Source organism: Chlamydotis macqueenii, chromosome 1 (genome assembly GCF_036417535.1).
Source record: "Chlamydotis macqueenii isolate bChlMac1 chromosome 1, bChlMac1.mat, whole genome shotgun sequence".
NCBI lineage: Eukaryota > Metazoa > Chordata > Aves > Otidiformes > Otididae > Chlamydotis > Chlamydotis macqueenii.
The window spans coordinates 145,903,948-145,922,401 of record NC_141556.1 but is presented as its reverse complement, the minus strand read 5'-3'; the positions used below and the strand labels follow the sequence as shown (position 1 = coordinate 145,922,401).

Here is an 18,454-nt window from a genome sequence, read left to right as displayed (position 1 = left end):
AGTCACCAGCTGCCTTTTGTAACCAGCAGAGAGAAGCCATATTGCAAAGAAAGCTCGTGTCATTCCTGAGTAGATGTCTCAAGTTGATCAGATGAACCGTGCTCTATAAGTGCCTATTGTAGGTCCCTGTAGTTTAATGTCTCAAGTTAGACCAGGTGAATCCCAGGCTGCGTATTTGGCTGCCTCTGAAAATCCTATCTTCATTCCGGCAGTGCCAAAAATGTTACCCACTACTGAAAGGTAACCGTGAGAAACTCGGTCGAAAGTTCAAACATGTTACTGGGTGGAGGGATGGACCGAAGAGCCCCTTGGCTGCCTAAAAAGCAAGTCCTTGCGTTGGTGGGTGTTGTGCCTCTCAGAACAAGCCTCCTGGTCCTCGGGTGAGAGATGCTGCTGTGCCCAGGGACGGGAAAGGCGAACCATCCCGGCCGTTTAAAACGCCATTAAACATCGTGGCCACCAGGCAGCGCCAAACAACCGAAATAAATTATTAACAATTTGGGGTTTGAGTATTTTTTTTTTTTTTTGTCTTTTATGGCATTGGCTGCAGTAATATCGGTCCAGCTTGAAGCCCCAGGAGTTCCGGGCTGGCAGCACCAGGTCTAACAGTGGGCTATAGCGTTGTTGTTCAACAACGTATTTTTAAGGCATGGATGGTCAGATTTTCTCTGCCTCGTGGACGGCTCAACGAGGTCATGTCCAAGTGGGTACAATCTTTGGCTGTTTTGGCCACGTTCCTGTGCCGTTACTTGCAGGGTTGTTACATTATTGTTTCTTAATATTTGTTTAGACAGACAAAGACCAGGCAATTCCTTGAAAAAAAAAAAAAAAAAGGAAAGTAATTTGAGCACTCATAATCTGAGGAGACATCTAGGCTACCTCCACTATGCATCTCAGAAGTATGCGTCTGTTAGAAAGAGAAAGCAAAGGTAGCATGCTGGGATAAACGCGCACATGGAACAGCACTACTTGTCTGGCTGCTGCTGCAGTCTTTATAAAATGTTGGTGCGTTGAGCAGCTATCGCAGTCCTGACTGCACTTACTTTGCAAATTGCTATAGATCCATCTGACCTTGGATGCATTGCAGAGATCACATTTTCATTTAAATAAATTGTTCTTCTAATGTCTCTAGTGCATTAAGCAGAAGCAGCAGGCTTTCCTTCCTTCTGCAGCAGGAATACAGGTCAACTTTTTCCTGCTATTGTTTTATCAAACATATTTATAGCAGCCATTACAAGAAAAATGTTACTTTCTGCCATGTTTGTTTATGTTCCTGAATGTGTCTATGACAGTATCTAAGATCAAAAAATACACAGTTCTCCTCTTTTTTTTTTCTCTAGAACGTCTGCTCAATTAACTTGATAGTTACATGAGCCCAAACAGCTCTGTATTCTGTACTCTAGTTTGCCATTTCATAGCTGTCTTATTTAAAAAACTTAAAAGAAGGGAGTCCTAGAAGAAATGCCATGTGCATGCATTCCTTGTCCCTGCTCAGTTAGGCTATGAAGCTGAGGAAAATGAGCACAAGAGACCTCCTAGCAGCTAGCTGTCAGTCTTTGGGTCTCCTGTACCGTTCTGTGAGGAAACAAGATGTTCATACCCCACGTGTAAAAATTTTAAAAGACGTTATATACTGCATGTATCAAAAATAGGAAACAGAATATGAGGGAAGCTACCCACAAAGCATCTCCTGCTTCCTCTTACCAGCCCACAAAGAGTGTCCATGAAAAAACATGCCCCCCAGGCTTGTAAGGGAAAATCCCAGGGATCTTGATACAGAGCACGGGACCTTGTAAGCATCTTGTAAAGATTTATGCAAATGATTCCTTATGAGAACTATATTGCCTGCAATATTTTTCTTCATGACCTGCATGGCAGAGATACATTAAATGCTGTACTTATTCTTCCTATGGTAATGGTCAGTCATTTGCAAGACACACTCTTACATTAGCAAGAAGAGAGTCCATCTCAGGTACAGGCTTGTTTATGTGAACTCCCTTCATTTTGCACCTGGGCTTGCCTGCAGCACTGTCATGCCACCCAGATGCTGGCTTCCAGCCAAGGGGCAGTAGCTTTTCCATAAGATATTGCTGGGGTTAAACTGTCTCTAACCTTAATGCGGTTTGCTAACGTGACAGATAACAGCATTAGCAAGTTTTTGTTTGGTTTTTAAAGTGTTACCTAGATTAGCCTGAATGACTGTATTGTATTCATATCAAAGTCTGGAATCTTTGGTGTGGTGTGTGCTGCACACACCTATCTCCCTCTCCATGTTCAACAGTCCACCTGAGTTAAAAGTAAAAGGATTGGCAAAAAAGGTCTGTATGCTTTCACTCATTTGTCATATATTTTTCTAGGACGCATAAAGGCATTATGGGAAGCAGAGCTTTGTCACATGACAGTATTTTCATCCCTGAGACTGGGCAAGAGCCTGCAAGGCCAGTAAGAGTGTTTTCTCAAGAAAACGTTTCTGATCGGATTAGAGCTTTACAGGTAATTTCCACAACATATTTTTTTTAAATGCAAGAGGTGGAATGTCTTTCCAGGCTTGATTTTTGGGGGTAATATTTGTGGTTGAACATTTGATTAGTAAGTCATATCTGTCTGCAGCTTACATTAAATGTTGCATTTGTTAATTAGCCAGCAGTATCGTATCTTGGTTCTACTTAAATGATGGTTGAAAAATGGATAGATTGTTTGGCTCCCTAAGAGACCATCTAAAGTGAGATGTCCTCTGCTCTGGATCATTCAATTGTGAAGTTAAAATAAAGGTAATTCATTGACCTCAGCTAAAAAACATACTGGGGAAGCCTCCATCACTATCACATGTTAATGTACTTTATGTCATGCTGAAGTTGAAACTCCAGCCTACCATGAAATTGGGACCTCCACCTCCATTTGGACTTCATGCAAAGCGAACAGAGGATGCTGGGACCAGTTCTGAAGATGACGGATTACCCAGGAGCCCTCCAGAAATGTCGTTGCTCCATGAAAACCTAAATTCAGGCACAACAACAAGAGTGAGTAGTTCTGCTCTTGACAAAAATCAGTGTTTAGTGACTTGTTTTACCTGTGTGTGGAAGGCAGAATAAATTATGTGGTTTGCTATATGTATCACTACTTTATGTCTGAAATACCTTACTCGAAATGGGAAAATGCTATCTCTCTGTGTAAACAGCCACTTAGAATCTCTGTTCTGGTTAAAGTATAAATATCATGCCAGAAAATGCAGAACTAGGAAGGAGGGGATGTGTTTGTGTGCATGCATGGGGGGATGCTGGGTTTTTTTTAGGGACTACAGAGAGCTGCCAAGCATAAAAAAAAGGCTGAAAAACGTGTATTCTCCCTTGAAAGTGCTGATAAGAGAGCTCTCTTCTTTAATGTTTTTCTAGGCTGTCATCTTAAAAAGAAACATGAAAGAATTTGAAACTGTTTTTTCTTCTTAAATGATAGTTTTGTTACACATTATTTCATTCTTTATCTGCATGTCTTACACTTTACGTTTGCAGTGTCCTTGCTAATCCTTAAGACTATAGAGAAAAACAACTTATGTTGTCAGTTCCTGTGTGCACTTTGTGTAGATGGTTTCTGTGAGTATATCCACCTCGTTTGTCATCTTGTACTGAATCTCTTCCTCATTCCATCCCACAGTTCTCTGACTCTCACAAGCACCTTAGCTCTTTGAGTTTAGCTGGAACAGGCAGTGAAGAAGAAGAACAGGTAACTTCTGCCAAATGTATTAAGGGCCAAGCAATTATGCATAGTAGTCTTTTAAAGACATGTAAGGCGTAAATATTACTTTGTTGGCTGCCTGCTGCAGAATCAACCTTGTATGTATGTAATTGCATGCCTGTCTGTTTGCTGTGCTTTTTAAATGCCTGTCCATCTAACATAAAAATTACGATTATTTATCAACATAATTCTGACGCCAAGCAATCTCCTGTTGATAATAATTAAGCCTTCTAGAATAGTTCATATCCTTTAGCAAACTTTACAGACGTGATTTAATCTCCAAACACCACCAATCAGATTTAAACACTGAAACAGTATCCCTCTTTTTAAAGACGGAAAATTGGAGTTAAGGCTGCTTGGGTTACAGGCATAGGGTAAGGAAGGAAGCCTGTTGAGGAGCTGTGAACAAAATCTAGATCCTCTGAAATCTGCCCATTCCCTTGCTTTAAGTGCAAGGTTACCTCGCACCAATATAGAAAGTGTTTGCCTGATGACAGGGGCTGACATTGCTGCTTAGGAGTCTGAGGTTCAGCCTTTAGTCGGATTCTGGCCACGTGAGCCAGCGTGAGATGTGAATTTTGCTGAAGTGATGCTTTCAGGACTTGAGTACAGGCAAATAGATGGCTTTCTTCAATCAGCAGCCAGCCGTTCTGGCTGATTAAAGGCTGATTTTAAAAGTCTCTGAAGAGTCCCTTTTAGTTGTCCGCAGCTGGAGTCATGGTGGAAACAACACAGGGGGTAAAGAGAAAAGTGTTTTCTAGAAATAGGAGGGGGGTGGAGGGGAATTGCAGAAAGGAAATAGAGAAGCTAGCCCTGAGCTGACTATTCCTTGGTAATTATGCAAAATGTATTTCAAGGCCAGCTGAAGCAGGGCTTAAGATCTGGCCATACTTCTTAGATTCCACATGAAGCTGTTTGAAAAACTGTTTCTATACAGTGAAATTTTAGTATTTTCAAGGAAAAACAGCAGAATGCTTGAAGAAGGTATTTCTTGAAAACTGATATAGACTCACTGTAAATTTGTCCAGTCCTGATACATGTTTGCTAAAGGAGGATTTGTGTCTCCCTCTTGTTCCATTAACATCGCCCTCTGACTCACTTGCTGACTCCTGAGACGCGGTGGTGACTACGCCGTTGCTCAGCTTTTTCCACATGCCCCATCATTTACCTCAGAGCTCTCTTCATCCCAGTCCATTTTCAGAGTGCAGCCAGAAAGTAGCCCCAACTGAAAGCTTTCCTCAGAAACCTCTGTGTTTACCACCTGGCATTTTGGAGAAATTAGCCCTGCTTCTGGAAGTCAGAGGAGATCAGCTCGCAGGGCTGAGTTTTGCATAATGCAACCCTGAGGTTTTGGGCAGCAGTCACACCTTGCTGTGTCTTGGAAGCTTTCCTGGATCGAAGAAGGGAGAAAAGGATCACGATCATCCCATCCTGGCTTTGGGGATGGGGCTTCCTCGTTGCTCCACACCTTGTGCCACCCAGCGTGACCGGCTGAAGGACAGCTGAGCCATGTGCACATGGGGTTTGGGGAAAGGGGTCTGCCAGCTGTCCTCTCCTCTAGCAGGCTTCACCAGAGCCAAGCTTCATAGGACATCATTTCTGCAGCTGGCTCAGGGCTGGCACTCACTCAGGCTGTTGAAATTTAAGTAACAAACCAGATCCATGATTTTCCAGTGTAATGGCCAACAATGAGCGCTGCCAACAAGAAGAGATGCAAAGTTCTCGAGGAAAAGCAGAAGCCAGAAGAAAGGCAGGCAAATAATGACGTGCCTTGAAAGAGAACATGTGCTGCGTCCTTATCACGGAGCTGAAATGTCAATGTATTCACTGTTAGGTACTAATGTATAATGCAGCCACGTATCATTTGTTGTACATTAGTCATGTTTGAGTACTAGATTGCAGATATTGTAGAGTGAAAATTAATGAGAGCATCCATTATTCAGCATGGCTGAGCTACTTTTTTTTTTTTTTCCTAAATAGAAAGCATAATCGGAAGCTGTGGATCCAGCCTCCACTAAAATCAATGGGAGTTTTCCCTTGGCCGTTGAGGAAGCTGTAGCAGGCCCTCGCTAAACTACAGAGTATCTTTTGGCTGCAGTGCGTAATGCAGAACTCTGCTTGCAGAAAACACTGATGCTTTTTCCCTCCATAAATAAAATGAACACTATACTACTATCCCATCCAATCTCCTCAGTAAAATACCACTTCCAGAGAAAGAAGAAAGAAGAAAATAAAAGAAGAAGAAGAAAGGAGGGAAGCTTCTCTAATGAAATTAAATGGAATTTCAAGCCTACGAAGGAAGTGCTGTCACAAGTTGTCAGAGGTCATGTTAATGCCATGACAGATAGTTTGGAAATATTGTTTTGCCTATTTGCAGAAACCAAATCCAAGAGAAAGGAAGAACCCTTTTCAGAGTAATTTTTCAGTCTCCTTTTTGCATCAGCCTTGGGACTAGGGTAGTTTTTGGAGCAGCACACAGGCGAGCTGGATTCCAGCTTCATGGAAGTACTGGAGCATTCAGGAGTTGTTTCTGGATGGGTTATTGGCCTTTAGTAGGAATTGTCCATCATTTCCTCCCCCAGAGTAGCCTGCGAATGAAATGTTACATTTCAGGTAAACTCCCTAGTTACTTTGCAGATATAAATACATGAGGAAAAAACGCAAGCTGACTTAAGTGTCAACACCATTGACATTTGATTCTTTTGTCTTTAGGAGAGTGTTGTAGAGTTGGAAGGGTTCTCATGAAGTATAGGAAGCTAGAGATGCTCCAGCCCAGCATAACTGGGTAGGAGCCTAGACACAGATGCTGGAGGACAGATGCAGAAAGAAAACTGGCTCTTTCCGTTCTAGAACTGAATAGTCTTCATAAACCTGGCTTCTAAAACATGGTGGCCATATAGTTGTGTGCATTCGATCTTCTAGTTAAATATGACTTGGTCCTTCCCACTGGTCAGCATACCATGATATTCAAGCAGCTAAAAATGCAGAATTGCTAACACCAATACTTCACATGCAACATTAGGAAATGCAATGTGTTTTGAAAAGATGTCAAAAAGAAAAACAGGCAAACTTAAACTGCTAATAAATATGTCCCCTTCTTTGTAGAATTCTTATTTTCATGTCTTTGTTTCTTTGTGCGATTCTCTATTTGGGGATTTTTTTTTTTCAGGTTACATTGGGTCCTTCTTCTAGATCTCGCTCTACAGACAGTCAGCTGTTCCTCAGGCATGGAAGTGCTAAAGCTGGAGCTCCCCAGATATCTGACAGTACCATCTCGCCTGCAGCCGATTTTGACACGCCACCTGAACTTTCCTCTTGCTTGGATAATTCTGCTGCTAAACACAAGCTTTTAATAAAACCCCGGAACCAGAGATCCAGTAAAATTAGAAGATTTTCTCAGGTATTTTTTAAATTAAACAGTGTCATCTTTGACACAAAACCCAGAAGTTCTTGCTGGCCTTTGTATTTCAACATGAGATATGATAAGAAAAGTCAGATTGTGACATGGATATTTCATTGGATTTTAATAGCTTTTATTTGGTGAGGCTACGTATCCGAAGTAGACACTAAGAATAGATTAAATATTATGAGTTTACTCATAAATTAAATTTATTAATTTAATTAATTTATTAATTAATTTAATTTAATTTAAATTATTAATTTAATTTAATTAATTCATTAATTTAATTAATTTATTTATTTAAATAATTAATTTACTCATAAATTAACTCTTAATGCAGCAGTTTATGTAACAATTTCTTCTTAAATTTACTGTGCAATACAATTTAATATCTTGTTTGTGATACAGAAGTTGGGGCTGACTGCTTCATTTCTCACTTTAAGAAATTTTTTTGAAAAGTGTTATGATCAGCTTGTGAACTTTTCCTAGTCTGAAAGATCCTGTAAAATCTTGAGTCTTTGAGAAACTATTGATGGAGGAGCTGTTTGAACTTCCCAAATATAATTTGGCTTATATTTTCAAAAAAAGTACAGAAAGAATAACTTGTGACCTATTAATTGCAGCCGAATCCTGTACATTAGGACTGTTCTGAATTCAGCCCTCTCTCTGCCCCCAAACTTGTAAACCCTTTATGTGCACCACAGAGACTTAAAATAAGTCTCCACAGGAAAAAAAGAAAAAAGATGTCTACTATTTAAAAAAAACCTATTAAAAAGTGTATGCTATTAAAAAAACATTGCTTTTTAAGAAATCCTTTTAAAACATCATTTATCTGATTCTCTGTTATATGTTATGAAGGACATAGCTTAATTTTTCTTCTTTCTCTCCTCTTTTTAGAACTAAAGTTTGCAGCTCTTACTACAGTATTTGCACTTTATTGCTTGTGGTTTCTCTCAATGTTTTAAATACATTAAAGCCATTACATTGGCTCACTAAACACCAGGAATATTATTCCCTGTGTCTCTAAGTATTCCTTAGCTGATATGAGTGATCTTTGGGCTTGGTAGGGCACTGCTGCAAGCAAGCTAGCAATGAGGCCGCTTGTTTAGAAATGCATGTAAAGCAATAACTCACAGATCAAACCTCCTCTGTGTTACCAAAATAAAATTGCTTTGTCCCGTCTTCCTATAAACTGCCAGGTGACTGAGCCCTCCTGGTTTTCCAAGGAGAGTATTCACATCTTTTGATAATACATTTTTTAGTGTTTTTCTGCCTGACTCTGCGTGTGCACCTTCCTTCTCGCTAACTGATGTCATCTGCTTTTGTGTTCCTGCGCATATGGATTATGAATGCAGGTGGCATTGCAGCTCTATCTTTGCAATTGTACTTGTAAAAGAAGTTGGAATTCTTAGAATTAGGGCCCACATCCAAAACATATATTTACCCAACAAACTACAGTGAATCAGTCAGCTAACACAGGTACTGTATGAAAAGGCATATTCAGCAGCTTAATAATGTGCTTTCAAATAATCCTGTCTATTTAGCCAGTCCTTACCTGAGGCTTAATCACAAGACCTCACAGATAACTACACATGCATTTATAAATAGTCTTAACTCTTGAAAGAAACGGAAGACTTACTTCTGCACAAAGGAGGCATGGCTATAGTGCTCTATGGCAGTGGGATTAGACAGAAGACTGCCATATGGGGGTAGATAATCAGCTGGTGTGTGTCATAGAGTGTCATAACCGGATGGACTTGTTAGGTTTCTGCTCTTCCTTCTATGTACCCTTCCCTCTTCAGAATCATGCTTTAGGAAGAATGGCTTGTTTTATTTTTAATGCTAGTATGGAGTAGCAAAATACAAAGGGACAGATTTTCCTCTTTCAAGTGCTGCTTTTTGCCTAAGAGCAACACAACATATCGAGTATGCTCTGGGGAATCAAGTGCCAAGGACGGTCCAGTGGCCATTGTTTTGATGAACATCTACAAAGGCATGAAAGCACTACTTGTGCAGAAGGAAGTGTCACTCATTGCTTTTTTATTGGTTAAATATATTATTCTGGGCTCTGCTTAGATAAAAAAGCATCCAGTATGTAGGTTAAGAAAAGAGCAAGCTCAGCATTGGAGGCAAGTATTGCCTTCCTTTCTAAGATACAGATTGTGGATGCAATGATGAGTAAGAAAAACAGTGAAACTGTACCTGGTGATGGGGCTTTCTGAATTTCTTTCTTGCAGAGGACCCAGTCTGAATCTCTGACTGATTTGAGCTGTACCCCAGAAGAAGAAGAAGAGGATGATGAAAAGGAGATGCAGACAGACTTACCAGATGCTGTATTCAAACCCAGCAATCAAGAACTGCCATGTGGCACAGCTGCAGCACAGGATGTGGCTTCCTGGCCAAAGCCCAGAATGCCTGAGGACTTTCCTCCTGCTTTGAGACCAGCGATGACTCAGCCCACTTCTGAGTCTGCTGTCGTACAGGAAGCCCTGCTACCAGAGAATAAAACAGAGGGCTGCCAACCAACACTAGAAACAACGTGTGTGAAGTCTGAGTCCTCGTTGCTGTTAGGAGGCAAAGACTCCGCAACATCTTCCTACTTCAGTCCAGACAGAGAAGTAAAAAAGCAAGAAGGTTCCTCAGAAACACCAGTTCTGTTGTCTGAGGATGTGACTGATGTGTCAGTCAATATTTTACATCAAGAAAATAAGGAGCTCCCTACTGTGTTTTCAGTAAATAAAATACAATCCCAAGAAGATATTTCAATTAGTAAGAGTAGTATTGTTTGCTTGGAAGGGTCAGGAGAAAATATACAGAAGGATGATCAGATACCTGTGGAAATGCCTGGTAGTAAAGAGGCAAATAAAGATGTCGCTCTGTTGTCAGAGTCCAGCAAGCAATTTTCCATAGGTTCTTTCCAGCCCACAGACTCATTCCATGTTTCACATTCTGCTTCCTCAACACGAATGGGATCATCCACATCCTGCTCTCTAGAGAAAGCAAAGACTGCACAAGAGGCAGCTGCTTCTGGTAAGGAGAACAGTCAGTCACTGGTCCAAAAGGAGGAACTTTTAGGGAGGAAAGCTGAAAAAGCAGACAATGAACTCAGTGCCTTGAGGAAGTTTTCTGTCTCCTCTGCACAGCAGAGACCAAGGACCAGAAGCCTACACTTCCCAGAAAGATCAGAGTTGGAAAGCCCATTGAATACTGAATTCTTCCTGTCCAAAGCAAAGACCTCTTTGAGAAATGAGAAGTGGAAAGATTTGCAGAAGGGATCGGATCTGGAGGAGGAAAATAGTAGCAACAAAAAGCAGGCTTTGCTGCCAGAGTCCAACTCTGAGAATACAGGCCAGCCTACAGAAATTTTGGCTGGCTGTGTTTCACCGGCTGTCGATGCAGTGCCGATGCCAAGCGATTTTTCGGTGGTATCTCAGCATCAGTCAAGCTGTGAAGATAAAAGTCCTTTTCAAGTGAAACTTAGATCCACCTCACTGTCCTTCAAATACAGAGACAACTCGTCACCAGAATCAAAAGAGATTAAAAGATACAGTGCAGAGTTTAATTTAGAAAATGAGGGATTGACTTCCTTTCTAAAAGGTGATAAGGCACAGATCAAAAAAACAGCTGATAGAAATATTGGTGATTCTTTAAATGAAAAAATCAAACCCAAAGCGAAGTCCTCTGAACAGCTCAGTAGCAAACCTCCGTTGCCTAAAAAGCCAGCCTTGCAAAACATAACCATTCCACATACTGCTGCAAACAAGGAGAAGCAGGACAAAGCTATTTACCCTCCTGAACCCAGAAATGAAGAGAGAGACTTGGAGAAAAAGTCAAATCCTTGTAAATTGCCTGGTAAGACTCCCAGTACTTTATAAAGTTATCTTAACTCGCGAGGAATGACCTTACCTGTGAGACAGCGTGAGGCAGCCCTGCTGCGTCAATCACAACACTGGTGAGCGCGAGTTGACGGCTCTGCCTTCAGTGATGTTGCTCCCTGATTCTTCCTTGCTGAAAAGATTATCAGAACGACAGCAGGGAAGAAGCAGCAGACAGAATAAGATATTTTTGCCTCTGATTTTTGCATTTCAGGGCATTGTTTAAAGAATGTTCAAAGTGACACTCAAAAAGTAAAGTGCATTGGCAAGTATTGTGAAACAGAAATATCAAGCCACTAAGTGTTCCCATTTAGAGCTGCTGTATGGCAATTCAAAAGCCAGGAGCACATATTAAGTGGAGTGCCCTGCGTGGGATGAGTGACTCAGACCTCTAGACCTTCTTTTTCACCATAACATTGAGGCAGAAATACTAGTAACTGCCTGGCATGCTCAACATGCCATTTATTTATTGTTTCCTGTGAGCTTCACTTATTCATTTATCCATCTTTATCATTACTCATTCCTTGTTTAAAAACAAAAATTAACTACCCTGCAGCTTCCTGGAGTTTAAAGCCAGGAGAGACCGTGAGATCCTGCCTACTGCAGATTGTTAAGTTTCACCCTCTTGTCTGTGTTATATAATTAGGGTAGAGTTAAAAAAATATCAGTCCTCTGGAGACTAATATACTGTGTGCTACAGGCAGAGAACAGAAAAGACTGGAAGTGACACCGCTGTCCGAGGTCTTTGCAACAACGGTAAACAAGTTAGGTGAAGTAGGCTCAAGCAATTCTAGCAGGAGACCTCTGCTCTTCACTTCCGAGAACAGCCAAAGGGCGAAAAAAAAATCTTTAGGTTTTCTGACATGTGGGAGAAACTTCTTCCCTGCCCTGAATCTCTCTGGTCACAAGTTTGATGTTAAGAATGTGAGGAGGAGATGCCGGCCAAGTAAATGAAAAGGTTTCTTTGTGCCATTGCAGAGCTCCCCTTGTAGTCACGCCCAAACCTCTGATTGATTGAGATTTTGGGAAGGTGCATATCAGGAACAAGCAAGGAGGAAACCTAGGGTTGGGCTGGCAGAGGACAGAGGAAAGCAGCAGAGGTGCCAGTGCTCCTGCACACAGCCTTTTTTCACATCCCTCTTGCTGAGTCCCAGAGTCCCTGCAGTGGAAGTGGGGTGGGAGACAGTGAGTGCTGGAGGAGGGAGAAGGGGAAGAAATGGAGATGGGCACCATGTTTCTCCTCCAGGCTTCTCCTCTGGCTCCTGAGTCCTGAGTTGGAGGAGGCTCCTGTCCCCAGGCTCAGGACTGTCCTCTGCAAAATAGGGTCTGCAGGTGAGAGCCGTGCACTGGCCCCACTGCCAGGGATGCACAGACCTCGAATTTAAACGTGGGACTGCAGGTCGAGGAGCCCTGTTGTGGATGTGTTCCTCTCCACCTGACAGTATTACTCCAAATCTATATGGCCTGGAGTTGTTTAATACAGTTCAGATCGATCTGCGATGGTAATTAGACTTCTTCCTTATCTACTGCCCTGCTGATCTTATTTTATGACCTTAAGCAAAGCTACTATGGTTTTCCAATATTTCCAGCTTTGAGTTCCTTGGTTCTGATGCGTGGGCATGCTAGGACTCAAAGAGTTTGATTCTAAGTACAAAGCAGTCTGCTCCAAACTGACCTGGGGTCCTTCCTACACCACTGCAGAACTTTCTCCTTAGACATCTGACTAAGCATCTCCTTGTGCTGAGTTGCCACATCAGCCTGAGCTGGCTGCCTGAGGGCACAGGTGAATGAGGTGTGCGCACCTCCTCTGGTTGCCCTGGCACCACACCAGCCTTGGTGCGGGAGTTTGCACAGTGACCCCAGAAGCAATGCCCCTCTCCAAGATGTAGGAGAGCCACAGGTGCAATGAGGGCTTAGTGGGACAACACCCCTGCCCAAACCTCATTTTAAGCTCTGAAACATTTGCCTCAGCTCAGTGAGTCGGGAGCATGTCTTTGCAACCATAAGCAGCAGCAATCTGACAAGCGCAATCAGCACAGCCCTTTGTGGATCGCATGGCTTGCCAGCCATCTCTGGCCTCCTGATCTGCTGAGACATCCACTTTTTTTTTTTTTTTTTTTTCCAACCACACTTAATGGTGTCCCCCAGCCCTCTCCTAATCCTTGAGTTCATCAGCCCTTTCCAAGAGCTGTGGTCACTGTCGGGTGACGCTTTATGCTGTCAGGAAGTTTCTTCCCACTGCGTGTTAGGAAATCCCTGTGCTGAACGAGAAGACAAGCTGTGAAATGGTGATGTAAGGAGGTGCAGTTCCCTTCTCATGTGCACTCATCTCGAAAAAGTCAGTTTGCTGTGTTATGGGGTGAGCAGGAGCAATTTTGTTCGTTCAGTTCAATTTTTAGCTTTTCAGCACTTCTGGTACCAAAGCCAACAGGAGGCCTGGTGGGATGCTGGCTTACCACGCCAGGCAAAAGCAGCACTCCTGCTTTCCAGAGTTTTCTAGGGAACTAGCAGGGGATTGCTTGGCCTCTGTTGGGCTGCAAGGTGGCTCTTTAATGGCTGTGTGAAATTAGTCACTCCAGGAGGAGTAATCTTTAAGTTTCTGGAGCTAAAGGCACAAGTCTTTGCAAGGATTAAAAGATTAAACTGTGTTGTTTGGGGTTGGTACACTTTGCTATAAATCCTGTAAAGGGCAGAAACAATTTACATATGCTAACAGGTTATTACAAGAGCAAAACCATAAGCAATACCTGTGTGAATGTGCATATTAGGATAAAAATCACCGACTGAGAAGCTGTAGCAGGGAGACATGCTCTAACAGAGAAAAGGAGCTCAGGGAGGGATGGTGAACGTAACGATGAATGAAATTGGTATGTATTGTCTGGCAAGTACAGGCTCTGAAATGACAAGAAAAATGTTTCTCTTGTATAAAAAAGACATTGCTATAATGCTGTCTTGGCTACAGCTGAAAAGAAAGCCATCTTCTTTTTTTTTTTTTTCTCCAAAATAAGTTGCTTCTTCAGTTGTGTCAGGCTATTTTGCAATATGGCTGTTTTCCAGCAGTGAAATAGACTTTGATGCAAACATAGCAGTTTCTTGTGTAAAGAAGACTCTCCTGGCATCGGTGGTATAGATCCAACCAAAAGTCAAATACCTCACAGAGCAGCTTAGAGAAGAAAGAAATGTCAGAAATACTTAGCCAAATCTTTTACAAGAGCTTTGTCTGAAATATAGGAATTGGGTGTGTGCACTGGCACAAGTGCATGTAGTGCTTTAATAAACAAAAGGAAATATGTAGCCCAGGATACACTAAATGCCATATGCATTTGTAAAGCCCTTCTTAAAATAACTGGTGTTTTATAAATAAGCATTGATACAACAGCAGGGAATTAAAGATGCATGCATAACAGCGTTATAAAGCAATGACACTGTTGTATACAGAGAGTGTTATCTCTGTGTAAAGTTGTTTGGATTAGTTTTGAGTATGTTTGCTTTTAAAATACAGAGGGAATCCACAAGTTAGCTTTGCTTGCTGTTAGAGGTATGACTTTCAAAAGGCTCTCATATCCTGCCTCTGACCGTTCGCCTGCACGGATGGATATAAAGAGCAACCACTCTTTGCAGTCCTTGCAGGCTTAAGATGTTCATTTTCAGGTATGAGATTTAAATGTTATAAAGAGCCTCTGCTATATTTTGTGCACACAAAGGCTTTTAGATTTAAAGCAAATGGGCACAGTATCTGAGGCCATCTCTAAAGAAAACTAATCAATCCCTAAATCTCAGGGTAATGTTTAAATGTCTTTGCTGTGGTTATCCACATAAGCAGCACACACACCCTCAGATACACCTGAATACACTGAGTAGATCTGTCTGTCAATAGACAGAAAAAGGTATGTATTTCTTTTTCACTTTCTGTGTATGTGTATAAACCAATGCACAACAAGTCAATCATAGATCTCCTTTTGTACATAAAGATTAATGTTTTATCGTCATCTTATTGTTCACACAACCAGTCTGACACACATTAAGGAATAATATCCAGCTATCAATAAATGTGTACACATTTATTTCCACAATATTTAGGCAGAAGAAATTTCATCTCTAAGATCAGAGCAATCAGAGCATTAGTCTCTGAGAAAAAAAAAAAACAAAAAAACCAAAAAAAACCCAACACAACTGCTTCAGTAAGACATTGAAGGAAACAGACATCTGCATGTAATGGGGCTGCAGCAGGAGAATTTCCCCACTTAGGGATCACTGAGGCAGCCTGCCCTGCCACTGTCAGACCCAGCTGAGAAAAGCTCAGGTGATTCTGATCTGTGGGAGGGAATTGAGAAGGCGGCTATGGGTCACTTGGCTTCAGGGCCTCTCTTCGGTGGTCAGTCTGGAAGCTGCAGAAGTGATGAAGAACACAGACAGCGCAGCTGGTCTTGTGACTGTCCGTGTGTGTTTGGTGGTTGTGGGAAAGAGGTGAATGGAGGGCTTCGGCAGCCTCTGAGTGGGGTTTCAAGTGGCAGCAGAAGACCTCAGCAGCGTACATTAAATGCTAGTTTTACTACACGGTGACATTATGCACCAAGCAGCTTGACAAGTTCTGACCTGGTATCTTCCCATTGCTGGTGACTTATCCCAAGGGGAAGAAGGGGCTCGCTTATCTTTCCGAAAGCCTCAAGCCAAGTCAGCTCCAAGGAAACCAGGGAAAGATGGAATCATGAGGTTAAAACTGAGTGAACGAGAGACAAATCACTGCCAGCAATATCCTTTGTTAGCTTGTGAAGTTACTAAGTAATGAGTTGAATAGCATATTGTTTAAAATAACATCTTGTAATAAGAACTGAAGATTATGATTCAGATTTTAGTTTTATTCAGAAAATCTCCTGACTGTAACGTGGAAGCAAGAGCCTCAGCCCAGAGGAGAAGTGAAACATGGGGCATTTGTAGCAGCTATGGCGTGTCAAACTCACACCGGTTCCAACGGAGGATGCTGCTGCTTGCATTTCATACTATGGTGTCTCCCTAAAAGTGGCAGCTGGGAACTGTTGTGCTAGCTGCTGTGCATGTGACGTGCAGCAGAAGCAGGAATCAGATTGAGTACTTTGGAGTACTTTTACTTCTACCCTGGCTCTCCGGTTCCTTAAATGCTGTGCTTTGTCACATGGCGAACCATAAAAGCACACAGAATACCTCATGACCGGATGAGATAAGATAGGGAGGCCTTGTTCAAGGTGATCACACAGTCACTGAACTGAGGAAGATGTGCAAGCAGCACTTCTCTTGTGAATAGTCGCTTCCAGAGAAAGCTTTTGGCCTCTCAGTGCCCTTCAGGGTACCAGGATCTTCACAGGAGAGTTTCAGATCACCGTAAACTGCCAACTTACTTCAGCATACTATCTCCCAGATTACTTCACCACCTTTCGTCCTTCTGGCTGGAACACTGCATGTATACTGCCAAGAAGCCTTCTCTAGTTGGAGGTGGGAGGATGTAAAGGACCTCTGGGCAATGGGAAAGATAATGAATAGTGAATACACCTCTTCTACCACTTAGAGTAATTTTGGCTGACAGACGAGGCAGTAAATCCTGCAAGTGTTGCATCTGATGCTCTTTTGCTGAAGAGAAGGCATTTCTCCTGTCTTGCCTGCCTGGCTTTCTGCAGCAAAGACTCTCACAGGAACACGGGCAGAATGTAGTTGCTTAAAAAAACAAGAAAGCCCCTCCCAGAAGCAGATCAGCTCTTCATCCTCTGTAGGTGATAACGACTGCTGTCCTAAGTCAGGTCTGTACAGATACATATAAAATCTTCAAAGATGACGATAAAGAGCTTTTGTTCCCTACTATCACAGGGAAATTCTGATACCATCTCTTACAGGATGATACTTGGCTCTAATTTGGTTGCCTTGTAATTGATATGACTAGGATGTCTGGTGTCTCATCAGGGAGAATTGTCTGAAGAGCCAAAGTGCTTGATGCCTTCGTTAAGAGTATCTGCCTTATGACAAACATTGTTATAATAGCAGCCTCCAGACATATCACTGCAGGACTGGGAATCCTGTTGTGCTAGGCAATGCACGTCAAAATAACAGAAAGATGAATCCTCAATCCATGAGGATGATAGAGAAACAGGAGCACAGGTAGCAATAAGACCATTACATGTAGCGCAGTAAATAGAACCCAGGCATAGCAGTCATTTTGTTGGTATTGATTGTGTGGTGGGAGCAGAGGAGAAACAACGTGCAGTTCAGCTGGTGTTTACAGAAGGCTCCTGTGGTGTGACAGGGAAAACAGGAGAAAACACAAAGGGTGACTTTGAATCACAGAGACTAAGATGAACATCACTAGCAGTATCAAGGCAGAAGCCAGGTTCCCAGTACCATCGAAAAGTTGATGGGTGGATTGGAAAGGGCCTTCGGGGTAAACACGCTGGTGTTTTTGAGCACCAAGACATTACAGACAGTGAAGGAAGGTAAAAAGGTGGTGGAAAAGGATGCATGTGGTGGTGTGTCTGTAGCTGTACAGTTAAAGAAGCAGCTCAGTCTTCTCTGGGCTGAGGGGAAGCCTGTACGTGGCAGGGAAGGGGTATGTTTGATGGGATGGAGCTACAGGATGAGTCCCACAGGGTGCAGGAAGACTTCAATGGGGGAACATCTTCATAATATTGAGCATAACTGTTGGGTGTTGAGTATTCATGACAGGATGCTAGGAAAATTAGTTTACTAATTTGGATAAAATCTAAGTAAAGTGAAAAGCTACTTTATGTACCTGGTGAGGGATCCTCAGATCTGAGGAACACTAGACATTGCTGTCACCTTCAGTAGCAGCAGTTGATCTGTGTACCAGAACTGATGGAGCATGGCACCATGTTTTACTGGGCAATGCACTAATAGGTCCTGCTTAAATTGCTCACAACCTAAAGAGGTGCAGATGAGTGCAGATAGGTTCAAGGGCATGACCTACAAGCAAAGGAGAGAATGTGATAGCAAATGCATTAGCAGACATTGCATCCATTCCACTGTGTGGGTTTACTTATGAAGATCCTAATGAAGTTTCTCCTCAAAGAAGATGGATTAGCAGTCCTTGAGCTGCTAGTGGTTATCTTGGCAAACTGTAGAAGATAAGGGAAGGCTCCAGAAAGTGGCACATCTTGAAAGGGGAGGTGAGATGGAGAAGAGAGAAAGAGAGAGAAAGGATGTTATATATTATTTAACTTAATATGAAATACTGAAAGGAATAATGAGGCTATATCTAAATGTCTACAAGATAACACAGATATAAGTTCCAATCAACATGGCTTGGTCAAGAGCAGTCAAATCAAATAATAACTGGTATCATAGGGCATTCCTATAAATATCATGACGTTCCTATAAATACAGTCTTGGTGAAGCTATTCATTGGGTTGATGCAAAGCTACTGAGTGTGCCAACTAATGATTCACTGTCATATTAGATGGTGTCC

General features: G+C 42.1%; 1 protein-coding gene across 4 annotated transcripts in view; it reads left to right on the top strand.

Annotated features, from left to right (window-relative positions):
* The window catches only part of CRACDL (CRACD like), a 45,077-nt gene that overhangs the window by 20,266 nt on the left and 6,357 nt on the right, over window positions 1–18,454 (top strand). For 3 of the 4 annotated variants that reach the window (XM_086740731.1, XM_086740723.1, XM_086740751.1), the window contains exons 4-8: window positions 2,358–2,493; window positions 2,856–3,020; window positions 3,652–3,720; window positions 6,902–7,132; window positions 9,370–10,984. In XM_086740731.1, coding sequence (XP_086596857.1) covers window positions 2,358–2,493; window positions 2,856–3,020; window positions 3,652–3,720; window positions 6,902–7,132; window positions 9,370–10,984 — 2,216 coding nt within the window. The remainder of the gene's footprint in view (window positions 1–2,357; window positions 2,494–2,855; window positions 3,021–3,651; window positions 3,721–6,901; window positions 7,133–9,369; window positions 10,985–18,454) is intronic. The other variant, XM_086740741.1, reaches the window with a different exon arrangement.